At 45.2% G+C, this 13,664-nt stretch overlaps 1 protein-coding gene across 2 annotated transcripts in view; it reads left to right on the plus strand.

The window, feature by feature from the left end:
• Positions 1-13,664, plus strand: part of plpp3 (phospholipid phosphatase 3) — a 33,236-nt gene continuing 19,572 nt past the window's right edge. For both annotated transcript variants that reach the window (XM_030050134.1, XM_030050135.1), the window contains exon 1: positions 1-139. In XM_030050134.1, coding sequence (XP_029905994.1) covers positions 1-139 — 139 coding nt within the window. The remainder of the gene's footprint in view (positions 140-13,664) is intronic.

The following is a 13,664-nucleotide window of genomic DNA, read 5'->3' on the forward strand; positions in this document are numbered from 1 at the left end:
ATGCAAAAGTATATGTATGAGAAAGCAATGGCTCAAGAGACAAGGAACGGAGGAACCTCTACGTTAAATAACAACAATGGCATTGACAACAGAAAGAAGAAAGTGCTAATAGGGCTAGATATCTTCTGTCTTGTCCTTGGTAAGTTAATGTTTCCATACTATTCTCTTTTACACACCCAAATTTATGTATTTATTCATTTAGTATCTCTTTCAATGCACCTAATTTGAACAGCGCTGAAGTTGCACAAAAAGTCCCACTTAACACATGGAATTGACACTAAAACAGTAAAACAATGATAACTAAGTTAAACCGAGCCCGCGCTTTCTAGTGTTTGGCAATAAAAAACACTTATCGTTTTAAAAGTATTGCCTGTTATCTGTGACCACAGGGCAACATAATCTGCAGCATCCCCTTATCATGCAGTTCAACACACCATCCCACGCCGGGGAAGCGCGGAACAAAACATTGACTGTGCAGAGTTGTTGTAATGTTGTCAAACAATGCGTTCATTTTGTAATAAGCCATACCTTGGTTACAGCTTGTCATCTTTTTGATGTGACACTGAAAAAAGTGAGGGAAATGGAGATTAGTGAATCAGCAAGAGAGCGCAACTTTGAATTTTTACTGACTGGATATCATGTTTATTGTTACTTTCCGCCAAGACAGCACGATGTAAATGTTGGTATCACATAACATATTGATGATTTCAGAGCTCATTGAACATCACAGGGTTCTATCAGCGTGCTTCCTCTGCTCTGCTGGTGCCTGCCAGCGTGCCCGGAGCATAAATGTTTTGAAGTGCTGTAACCTGCCTGTTTTACTGCCCTTTAAATAGCCCGTGACCCCCCTCTGGTGCACCCATAACCATGCTCCTCTGCCCCCACAACCCTGAGGTGCCTTTCCAGCTAGAGCTTTCCATGCACACAGTGATGCAACATACCTGGAGTGCAAATCAATGTGTAATTAAAATATTGATTTGTAAGAGAAAAAAATGATTAAAACTGTCAGTGTAATAGAAGCAGTGACACTGGTCTTTACTGTTGTGATTTGCTCCCGTTGTTAGTTGTGACTTGTTATTCTGTACGCGTCCCATCCTCATTCAGTGTGCAGTGTGTGTGTCGGCGTGCGTGTGTGTGGTGCTTTGAATGCTGGTTTGCTTTTGGCTGTTGTCACTGTAGCCCAGTCCTTAGTTCCTCACTCTGGCGGCCCCCCCTTCTCTCTTTTCCCTGTTTTCATTCCCTCTTTCTCTCTCCCATTCTTCCACTCCCGAGAAGGATTATGGGAGTCGAGCTCAACTTCTACACATTCTCTCCCAGAACCTTGCAAATCCCTGGCCAGCTGCCCCTGATCACTCCACATCAGATTTCTCTCTCTCTTTCTCCCTCTCTGTCCAGGGGAATGCATGAAATAATTGCTTAAGCATGTGTTGTGGCAGGGGAATGCCTCTCAATTCTAAGACAGAGAGAGAAAGAAACAGAGGGAGAGGGAAGCAGGACCCATGGCTGACCAGGCATTAGAGGAGCAGGTGGGAACCCTGCTGGCAGCTTTATGAAGAAAGTAAAGCATCACGGTAGTAACGAATGTGCGATTGATAGCGCCACACAAGAGCAGTATTTTTATTGTTCGGGATGTTCCAAGCAGGGGAGCCTAACTCCGCACTCTCCATTGGTGCAGTGTAGTAGAAGCAGATTGGCTTGGCAGATACAGGCAAAGTTTTCCAGTGGGTTTATACTGGTTTGCTTATTAAAGAACCCCAGACAGAGATACACTGTTTCATCTGCACTCACATAAATGTAGACAAGCTTTGAGTCCATGTGGAGTGAATTTCCTGCGTAAACCAACTTCCTTTGCTGGTAAAGCTCCAGGCTCGGGTCTTCTTTGCCATTCAAAGAGAACACACACACACACTTGTGCATGTAAGCACACGGATAAACACACACACAAATGGCCACAGAAATTCTCTTTTGTCATGCTAAACAGAATCTGGCTGCCCAACAATGATTGGTTGGCCCACTTTAGTGGTTTGGGGAGTGGACGTGGGGGGTTTGGAGTGGGTGGGGGGTGTGGAGAGAGAAGGAGAAAGGAGGGTTATCAGGGGGTCCTGAATGAGCGAGTGAGGAATGCGGGTGTGTGGAGGACTTGGAAGAATGCGTGATCTTGAATGGGCTTTGTTCTCCGTGTGTGTAACTGGGAGAGTGACAGACAGACGGAGAAGACAGCGTACATTATGCCGCTAGCAAATGCATAAATATCCCATTACCTTTAATCAGTCCCTATCTGCCAGCTGGTGCCACACACACACACACACACACACACATAGTTTATGGTGCCAGTGGTGTCATCTTTCTATAGATTGTCCGTTGTCCGTCTGCCGTCAGGTTACACACGCAGTGTTTACATCGACCCCTAGGCACTGCTAATGACTTTATTTGCACAAATGACATCTGTAAGTGCACGCACAAGCACACACACACACACGCACAGACACCATGCTGTAGTGCTGAAACAAGAGAGCAGTTACAGTGTATGATTTTGGTCGCCGGGTATAAACATCGTATGCTGATTTCACTTTGGATTAAGTTCCACTGTTGCCGAGCGGCACAGATGATCTGGCAACAACAGAGCACACACAAAAGTCCACAAAGTAGACAACAGGCTGAGGAATATTCTTCTCACTCTCTCACATACTAATGTGAACATACATATACATTAGCTGCTGGCATACTGTCATCTAGTTTTAAATGGATGTTTGTTGTGGGAAGACAGGATAGAGAGATGCCCACTTGTCTTTTCAGGAAACAGTACCTCTTGAAGTAGCCACACCTAAGCCCCGATTATGTTTTATACAATGCAAAACAGATTTTGTGTGTTGTGTGCATACATTAGTGTGAGAGAAAAATGGGGGCGACTACAGTAGCTGGGTTTAGAAGTAATTCATACTCTGCAGCTGGGTCCTTTAGCAGGATGTAAACATGAAGCTTCCAAGAGAGCCACCACTGACTCTCAGTTTTGTGTTGGAAAGCAAGCAGGTATTAAAAGGCCTATGTGGATGTTGCTATTGTGACCAGTTGTCCTGTCTTTGCATGGCACGTGATGACCTATTTGATATCGCCAGTAGAGCTGAATGTGTGTTTTTCATATGAATACCTCTCAGCATGATCCCAGCTAACTAAGAGCCAATTTCCATTAGCATCTCACATTTCCAGCTATCTCATCCGATCTGGGAGTCAGTCAGGTGTTTGGTGACGTGAATTTCCATCAGAGATACTGAGGAATTTGTCTCTGGCAGTGGCGAGGAGTGTAACCTTTATGGCCCATGGGAATCAGCTTCATAACAGGCCCTATAGCATTAACCCTATATGGCTACGGCCCACTCTCCCCATTAGCTGCTATAGTATTACAGCAGTCAGTCACACAGCCCCTCATTAAAGCTGGAGAGGTTTAACCTCTGCCTCTCCAGCCACCAGCCACTTCAATCCTGAGCCGCTCTACAAATATTTTTCAGAATTTCTCAAATTCTTCATCTGGCAGCAGTGCCGGGGCCAGAGACTCTTGATGTGACATCTGGTGCAATTTTCTGAGTGAGTGAATGAGGGGGCACGGTGTGTAGTGGAGCTCAGGAAAGGGTGGGAAACGGAAAGGTAGTGTCGGTCGGAGGTAGGTGTGGTTGCGAAATGAAATCCTGTCCATTTTTTTTTTTTTTTTTTTTTTGCCCCACAGCCCATTTCCATTCTTCCCCTCTCCTTCCCTCCCTCCTCCCTCCTTCCCTCCCTCTTCCCTTTTCCACACAGGCACATCAGTCCCTCTTCCTCGCTGGCTCTGCAGTAATGGTAGGTCTAACAGAAAGAAGATGAAAAGAAGGACAAGACAAAAAGAAGAGAATAATAATTTTGAGGTTAGCTAAGAAAGTAAATACACTCAGATATGTAGTGTGAATCTATAGTGAGTAACAAGTGAAACTTATCTTACTGTTGTACAGTAGAGAAACAGAGGTGGCCAAGAATTTGTCTGGTACAAGACTATAATCTAGCAAACTGAGTGGGAGGCCCTCGCACATGAACCCAAACACAGGCTTGTGTCCAGAATGGTTGACCTTAATCTGAGGCCAAATTCTCTCAGAGGTCTGAATAACTCTAAGTCTATTTCTGCAGCAGCTGAATGAGAGGAGGAAATGTGTTTCAGCGTCTCTGGTTGTATTTTGTATACAAGCAGAGATGTACTTTTTTTTTTTTTGTCATCTCCGACTAAACTATAAACCATCTATTCCTTGTTGTTTTTTCTGAGGCTGTCATGCTTGCTGTGTTACCCTTACATGTTTGTTTCTGGGAATGTAAGATGGTAAGATTAGACCACTTTGCAGTGTTAACAGGCACAAAAGAGGAGTGTTAAAAGAGTCCTTCAGTCCTTCAGAGTCCATCTACTGAGAAGAACTGTTGAAGTTGTTTATAGTCTGTTGTTTATACACATTGTCAGTCCATTCTTATGTTCAGCAGTCACGTCAGAGGTCAGGCAGAATACAGACTTATATAGGACAAGATGCCTGCAGTTCTCTCTATATGACATTTACTACATAGCCAAAGGCTTAATGCAGACATTAAATGGACACACATAAAGGAATACATAACGTCCATCTCAACTTTCAACTCAAACAAGTTACCTCAGCTGAACCGGCGATCCTATAGAGGGTCAATGTATGTGGTATTTATGGTTTGATTACATCACTATATGTCTTTTTGTTACCAGTGGCTTTAGGGGCTGGCCTGTAGTGAGCTGTGGTCTGTGTTTATGTTATGGCTGCGGGACGAGGCGAGGTCCACGGTGCCATTGTGTGCTTTTCAGAAGGTAAAGAGTGTCCCCTGGCAGAAGAGCATCACTGTATTATATAATAAGATAAAGATCAGCTGGATGTACATGACAACAGCCTCGGCCAGAGGGCAACCAGCCATCCAAGAACGTGTGCGAGTTTGTTTGTGTTTCTGTGTATGTGTGAGCTGTCCCGTGGTGGTATCGCGGCCAGACTGGGTGTGCTTATGTGTGTGTGTGTGCCTGCCAGTGTGACATGTGGCTAGCTTCTTAGGCCACTGGTGCTCAAGTTAAATGACAAACCCCTTGGGTTTGTGCCTGTGTAGGGCTGTGATTAGAGGTGTGTGGGTGTGAGCGTGTGCATGTGTGTCCCATGGGGATTATGAGGGAGAGGGATTGCCCAGAGCTGTCATTAGATTTGCTCCATTGCCTTAGGGGGAAGGACGGTGTGTGTGTGTGTGTGTGTGTGTGTGTGTGTGTGTGTGTGTGTGTGTGTGTGTATGTATGTATGTGTGTGTGTGCGTGTGTTGGGGGGGTTAGGGTTGGGGGCTGAAGGGGTAGCATGTGTGAAGCATCTGTGGCCAGTTTTTTGTGTGCATGTGTGTGTTTCTGTATGTGTCCCATGTGGTTCCCGTGGGCAAGCTGCAGGCATCAGGTTCACTGATGTGTCTTTTTATGTTGGTATAAAAACCAAATACATTTTTTTCTTTCTTTTCTTCCTGTCTCTGCCCCATTCACCAGCGTAACTCCACAAAACAAAAAAAACTAAACTTGAACAATGGATGAACAACAGCTTCTGGTCTACACTTACAGTCAAAAAGGAGTTTGGTAAAGCTCCTGTCTCTCCTATCTGTCCTCTGCTGTCTCACAGCTATGATTACAACCCTCTCAGGTAAACACCCACAAACTGCTTATTTAGATAAATCTGGATTACTGGGCTGGACCCTCCCATAAACTTTTGTTAGCAGTAATTCTTGCATGTGCTCAAGCCTGTGTTAGTGTTTTAAGTGGGTGTTGTAAATTAACGTTTTGTGGGACTCTGTGTGTGGGTTTGGTGATTATTCATAAACACTGAATTGGCCATTACACCCACAAAAATATGACGTCTCCTCAACATCCTCCTACTATTAACTCCATGGTGTTCTTTTTTCTTTTCTTTTTTTTTAATCTAACCCTCTGTCTCTGTTGCATGATATGGATAAGTTCCTCATCACTTTACATAGTTTTTTTTTTTTTTTTTTTTACATGTAGCTTTATTGGTCAAAAGGCATGCAATGACTTTGTACAAAAACCAAAAACTGGGTTCTGCAGTCCTCAGTTCATTGAACTATGCATGTCATGAGCCAAGATTTTTATTTTTATTTTCTTGCATCTACATTTTTATATTTTTATTTTTTTTTTTTTTACATATTTTGTACAGTAAACACATTTATAATGTACAACATTCATCATTTCTTGTCATGAATAATAATGTTAGGTTGACTGGGAACAAAAACACAAAAACAAACTGACTTTTCCTTGAGCTGCACACAAAGGATTTCTGCTTGTTGCTCAGTCTTTACAGAGCAAAAGTCCCATTCAGCTGTTGTGTTTAATTGTTGGTGTAATGTTTAAATTGAAAAGACAGAAGTTGAATCAGAATCAGATCAGTGTTTCTGAGCTAAATCCAATAGAAGTCAACTCAAGTCAACAAAAAAAGGTGAACTGTTACACCTGTATTAGTCAACATGGGACTGAGAACCAAAAAAAAAAAATGCAATGTGCTCAGCCCTCTTTGCACACTGGAAAGGACCACTAGCCCTTTAATGTAAATGAAAGTGAGGGCAGCAGACAATCAGATAGAGTGCTCTTCATAACAGCCAGATGGCCAAGAGCTATAGGCCTCGTTGCGTCTCACTGCCACCACACTGTGCTTAACTGGGCCCCTCTGTCTGCCACTCTCTCTTTCTGCTTTCTGTCTGCCCGCTACAACACTGTGTGTGTGTGTGTGTGTGTGTGTGTGTGTGTGTGTGTGTCCACAGAGGGGGGTTGGGGGTCAGAGATTTCACTGTTTCCAAGAACAATGGCCCTTTTGATGCTCCTCAGCTGTCTTTGTTTCGTTAATGAGCACTAATAGGCCCGTAGCAGACAGAGGGAGGATGGAATGGAAGGAGGGAAGAAGTGAATGACAGAGATGAGAGACTGTCCTGTTTGAGCTCTAGAGCCCTGTTGATTATCTGTCAGTTGTTTACGATTATTGCTGCTGCTGCTAGCAGTATTGTTAGTTGTATTGTTACATGGATTGTAGGCTGCGGTGCTTATCACCTCAGCTGTGGCCAGCGCTGTGCTGCAATCGGCTCAGCATCTTTATTGGTCAAGGCCTTATCTGTGCTGCAGCCACTGAGGCCTATCCTGTTTACATACAGAGAGTGGGTCGGGGTGAAGAGGCTCCCTGCGCCGCTGGGAAACAATAAACACAACATTCACACCGTAGGTCCACTTTAGCACCTATTGTCTTCTTCTGCGCAGACAAACAGTACACACAAATACACTGTGTGAGGTGTGCAAAGGTGAGCAGTCTTAGTGAAGCCGATGAAGAGAAGGGCTCACTGAAGAATGTAGTGAAAGAAGTACAGCAGTGCATTATCAGGACATTGGTGTCAGATTTCAAAGACTGCACAACCCTCTCCTCTGCAGCCAGGCTTTTGACCCAGGGGGTAATAATGCCATTATGGCAACAACAGAGGAACGCCCAGCTAGCCAGCCAACCATCTAGCCAAAGAGCCAGATCTGGCCCCTGGGCACTGCTCAAGTTTCCATCCATTGCAGCAGCTGTGTGCCTGCCCTCCCCCTCTCAGCTCACAGTGCATGCACGTTTTGAGGAGCTTTAAGTCCTATTTTTGAGATATATTGCAAATATCCTTTTGCTAATGCAGATGAGTCAATTCCTCCCAAAACAATGTTGAATCCATCTTCTCTTCAAGAAACCTGCCAACAGCAACACGAGGCCAGCAACTATGAACCACTCATTCAGAAGCTGCCCTTGCAGGTGCCTGTTGGTAAAAGGCCCCTAGAGTGTGTCCCAACAGATGCCTGCGTGTAAAAGGCATTTATTCCTGTGAATAAAATCTCTCTGAGTAAGCACATGTTTTAGCCCGTGGCCCCCCGGTTGCTGGGGTATTCACACACAGGGGGGAAAAAAGGACAGGGATTCACTCTGTACACCACTCTGCTGAGCTCAGCCACTTCTCTGTGTGTGCATGTGTGTGGTTGTGTGTGTTTGTCTGTGTGGTTGCGTGTGTGTGCATGCATGTGTGTTGTTTTTTGCATGCATGAGAGAGCCATCAGCAGCTTGTAGCTTGTAGAAACAAAGCACTGATATCTAGAGCAGAGCACATCTGTATCTGTGTGTGAGTGCGAGTGTATGTGTGTGTGTGTGTGTGTGTGTGTGTGTGTGTGTGTGTGAATGTATGTTTCCAAAACAGTTGCTTAGGGGTCGTGGATAAACCCGTGGGTGGTGGTTGGGTGCTGACTTTGTTTATTTGGATTTTCAGAGCATTTTTTAGGCTCTTTGTGGTTGACAACTTAAAAATGTTTGGAAAATGCTGCACTGAAGCTGCCAATGGAACCACAGAAATCCTCCACACACACACACACACACACACACACACACACACACACACACACGCACACTCACACAAATACACACAAAAACACAGATGTGTTCTGCTCCAGACATCAGGGCTTTATTCCTACGAGATACAAGCTTGCCAGGGTTACAGTGACATCTGTGCCCTGTTCCCCTTTCCTACCATCCAATCCTGGTGCTGTGTCACATCCCTGACCTTTGACCTATGGCCCCCATCAGCTACTGCAGGGAGTGTCATGCACCCCTGCTGACCCATGCACACTGGGCCCAAGTTCCTGGAAGGCCACACATTTTCAAGCCACATGGCCGTAGCAACCACTATACTTAACAGCCTGATGTAGTTTTGGGCATGCAACAAGTTTTATAACATCTAAGGCATCTGCTTGGCCTGCTGTATTTAAAACCTTAGCAGACACATGATGCTTTAGGTGAATGAAGAGAGTGTGTGTGTGTGTCCTGGGGTTAAGATGTGGAGGAAGTGTGGAAAGCATTTCCCACTTTGACACCCCACTAGCTCTAAAGGTTAAGATTTATATTAAGACGCGCTATTTTGCTGAGCATGAGATGACAAGTCACCACTAACTCTGAAAGATTATTTATCAAAAGGTGTTATTCTTTGTCAGATTTTACACCTTGTCACACACAATATATCCATGGAAATGTACTCAAATTATTATGCCTATTTTCCACTAATACAGCTTCCCACTCACCTCCCAGCTCACTTTTTGGCAGAACAATGTCCCTTGGCAAATTAACCTGGCACTGAGCCAGCCATTCTCTCTGATCCCCCCCTATTCTTATCAGACACACACATACAACACACACACACACACACACACACACACACACACACATATAAACACAAGGCGCCAGCTGGGTAACCTCTCCAACACAAGCACATATACACAGACACATACATAGGCATACACACACATGTAATTGGTAGGTGTTAGTGGGGACATCTGTGTGAATGGATTATGGTTTTGAGAGTTGCTTAGACTATAAAATGAGGAGGAGTCCCCACAGACCATTAACACACACACACACACACACACACACAAAGTAGTAGGTAGTAGTACTGAATAGTAGAACCAACAAGAACCAATGCTTACTCATTCACAACTGTCACACACATATTAAATGACCACAATACAACACACACACATACACATACACACCTTTGTAGCCATGTAGGCCACATTGGAGTATTCTATAGAGATGTAGGTTATGTGAGAGGGTGTGTGTGGAGGTGAAGACCTGGCAGGATAGAAATATGTCAAGAGTTTCCCTTAAGAAACAGGGACCGGCCTGAAATAGAGCCAGGTCTTCCTGTCTCACAACACACTCTCACACACACATCCATGCATGCACATACAGACACCTGGGTGTGTCAGAGGTCAGACGGGGAGGATTACCTTGCACCATAGTTTGTTATTGAAAATATATGCTCCCTCTGGTGCATTGTTTTTTTTTTTAGATAGAAGGACTAAAAGATAAGTATAATTCTATATATTAGGAGTGGGTGATCTATTGGTATAACAACAATGTGACATGAGACTAGATATCATCTGGGATTTTGGATATTGTAATGTCAAGATATGACATAAGGTATAGATTTTTGTGATTTTAAAGGCTGCATTACAGTAAAGGGATGCAGTTTTCTGAACTTATTAGACTTGTCACTCTTCTTGGTTTGGTTCTTTATTGACAGTACCTTTCCAATGTTTAGCAAAGACCTTTGGCCATGATGAGATATCTTAACCCATTCGGTGCAGAGGGTGACTTTAAGTAGTTACCCTGTTGCAGAATGTCACATGCATGGTAAACGTGTAGCTATCAGTACTCTGCTTATCAAAAACCTCTGTGTGTAAATATCTTATGAAAGCATCAACAGCTATCCCTACACTATTGTCACAATCTCAATATTTAGGTATTTGATCAAAGATATTGCGACATTTGATTTTGTCCATATTGCCTGGCCCTACCATACAGGATATAATGTTTGCGCATGCTTGTGTCAAAAGCCGCAGTGAATTTGATAAGCCTGTGAAAACAAACCAGGTTACTAAGATAACATACATACTGTAAACCCGCTCTGATACTGATTCCATAACAGCTATCTGACCTGTCGCTGAGCCCCTGAGAGAAACCACAGAAGAAGAGAGGGGGAAGAGTTTTACTGACAGGTCTATGGAGTCAACAAAAACCCCCTCAGCCTCCATCGTCTGTCTCCCTCCTCCCATTTCTCTCCCTCTGTCTGTTTCTCTCCTTCTCCTTCTCTGTATGGGTCACATGGCCTGTTTGTGGGACAGGAGGAGGAAATCCTCCATTAGACCAGACCACAATACCTCTTCCTTCGCCCTGCTCCGCCTCCCATTCACCTCTCACACACACTGCGGCCTTCATTACTCCAGCACCCGGACGCGCCCACTATAATCACAGTATCATTCTTATTCTGCTCCTGAAAGCCATGTAAGCCCATTAGAATGTCAATAGAGGTCCGATGGGGTGAGAGTCTCAATCTTGAGAGAAAGGAAGGCTTGCCCGTATAGTGTTACGGCAGATGAACAGGTGCCGCTCACTCTACTGGGAAACAGAGCGGTGTCAAGGGGAATTAACCTTTTGAGCGGGACAGAGCTTTAGCTGCCATAAGAATAGTTTTTGTCTCCTATTCAGGTACGCACAGTCTTCTTTAAGATGAGAGAAAATAATAGGACATCTCTAATCTGAATGCCTCAGTAATGAGGAAATTTGGAATTAAAATTAATGCAGACTATTGAAATACTTCAATCCAGACTTTATCCACCTTATGATACCCCACAAAAAGGCCTGTTGCAGTTTTCTTTGTGACACCTATACCAACTACATTTGACATGGTGTCATGCACACATTTTGTTTTGTGGATTGTTTTCTCTCAGTTTGGTCAGATTCAGGTTAAAATGGACTTGCACTTTGCTGACAAGGATAAGCACACGCCTCTTTCCTCCTTGACTGTGCTAAATGCAGAATTAGGCTTGCAGCGCGAATTAGCCTAGGTGGCTGCTAATCTGTCCACTCGGTGCTAGCTACACCAAATTTAACCCCAAAGCCAATCAAAAGCGACGTAATCTCTCTCACACAAGAGCACGCTCACTAATGCACACACATACATTCCACATATAAATGCGTAGATAAAAAACAAACGTACAAGCACTGTTTTGCCATGACCTCTAGCTGGCAATGGACCATGGACATGTGAGTGGATTATAATTTGGGTGTTGCTCAGGCTGTAATAATAAGTAGTGCACACGCACACACACACACACACACACACACACACACATTCCCCCCTGGATTTTCCTCATTGAGCAGCCTCGATAAGGCCCTGCCAAGACCTCTGCGTATAAACACTGATTCAACCAGCCAAAAAATGCCCCCCGCTCTCCCTCTCTCTCTCTCTTTGTCTGCCTCTCTCTGATCCGTGGTGGTAAGTCGTCCCCAGTGGTCTGCTGTGGTTCCTCTCATAGCCTGAAAGAGAGAAGTGCATGACAGAATCTGATAAGACAAATAGAACCGTTCCCAAAAGCGCAGCTCGCCAAGCCACCCACTTAGGCTGTTTTTTTTTTTCTCTCGCTCCCTGCTGCATCCACCGTGTTTCCTTCTCCCCTCGGTTCCTCCCTTTTTTCTCTCTTCCAACGAGGAGGTTTCAGGGCCGCCGGTTTTTCTCTCACATTGTTTAATTGGGTGTCCTGTTTGCACGGGTCGGGAGCAGCTCGGTAGTTTGATAGCTCTCTGTGTGAACAAAGCAATGCCTCCAAACAAACACCATACCCTTGAAGGTAGGAGAATGACAATAAAGGAAGTCAGCAGGTTAGTCAAAGAATTGCAAAAAAATGTCAGTTTAGTTTTATTAGTTTAGTATCAATAGTGGATTGCTCTGTCCTCTGTCCTGGCTGCCTACAAAGGAGTGAGGATGTGAGGTTCTCAGGCATCGCTGAATGCGACTGACCTCTTGACAGAGCTTGTAAAAGAGTCGGCTTTTAATGCACTGACGCACTGCAGGCCTCTGCCAACAGCCCAGCCCACCTCTTTCTTTTTCTTCCCTTTCTCTTTTTATCTCTCCCTCCTCTGCCACTCCCCTGTCTCTCTCCGTCCCTCTCCATGGGTCACTGGGTTTTGTGAAGGTCACCCTCTCTTCAGTTCATCCCGCCGGCATAAAAGAGGCCATATTTCTTCCTGCTGCTGATGCTGGTCAGTGTTTGGGAGTGTGTGTGAGTGTGTGCTGCCAGGTTTCAGTACTCGACTCTGGTATGAAGAGAATGCCCACATACTGTTTTCATGGAGATGGCATGGCAGACGGCACAAAGCAGCCTGGCATCTCAAGGCTGGAGGGTGCAGAGAGAAAGGCAGTGCGCGCACAGAGAGGCTTTCATGGCCTCTCAATAGATTAGAGCTCTGGTTGCTCACTCTCACTCGTCCTCGCTTGGTCTCGCTCGTATTTTCCTCAATCATTCTGCCGGTCACCTCCTGCGTTTCCCATGGCGCTCTCGGCCGGGTTTAGCCTTTTCGCACTGGTTAGTGTGTGCGTGTGTGTGTGTTTCCCATGTCTGTTAAGCCCATGACCTCCTTTCACTTCTCCTCATTAACATGTGAATCCCCTCCGCACAAGTAGGCCAGAATGAAGAGAAGGAAAAAGGGAAGAATATGGAAAAGGAGAGGGGAGATTGGTATGAGGGAAACGCCTGATCTGATTTCTGATTCACCGCCAGCCACCAGAAAAGGTTGAGTGTTTACCCTACAGATCGCTGCAAAGCTCAGTTTGTGTATGGACTTATCGTGTGTGGGTTCGCTCTGTGTTCAAGGTATTACGTTGTAGCCGAGTGCACCGGGGCATTAAGCTAAAAGGCTTAGACAAGAATCTACATCCACACCAGAATCCACTCAGTTCAAGTCATGCCGCTGCTCTGCCCTGTGTGTGCAAGTGAAGGTCTTGCCCCATAATGCCGTGTGAACAGGCTCACCCAAACCCAACCCCTGCCTGTTGTGTGGACAGTGCGGTTCCCAGACACTACCAAAGAGCAGCCCGGCCCTGTGTGGGCCCACCAGCAGCCTGTCGAGCCCTGGCGCTGCACCCTGTTTGTGCAGGTGTCTGCCTCGGTGAACAGCCTGCCTGCTGCCCTCTGCTAACCACAGGCTGCAAGCAGTGGGCGACAGAGAGAGGGAAGAGAGAGAGAGAGAGAGGCGGAGAGCAGA

This window comes from Myripristis murdjan, chromosome 4 (assembly GCF_902150065.1).
Source record: "Myripristis murdjan chromosome 4, fMyrMur1.1, whole genome shotgun sequence".
In the NCBI taxonomy this organism is placed as follows: Eukaryota; Metazoa; Chordata; class Actinopteri; order Holocentriformes; family Holocentridae; genus Myripristis; species Myripristis murdjan.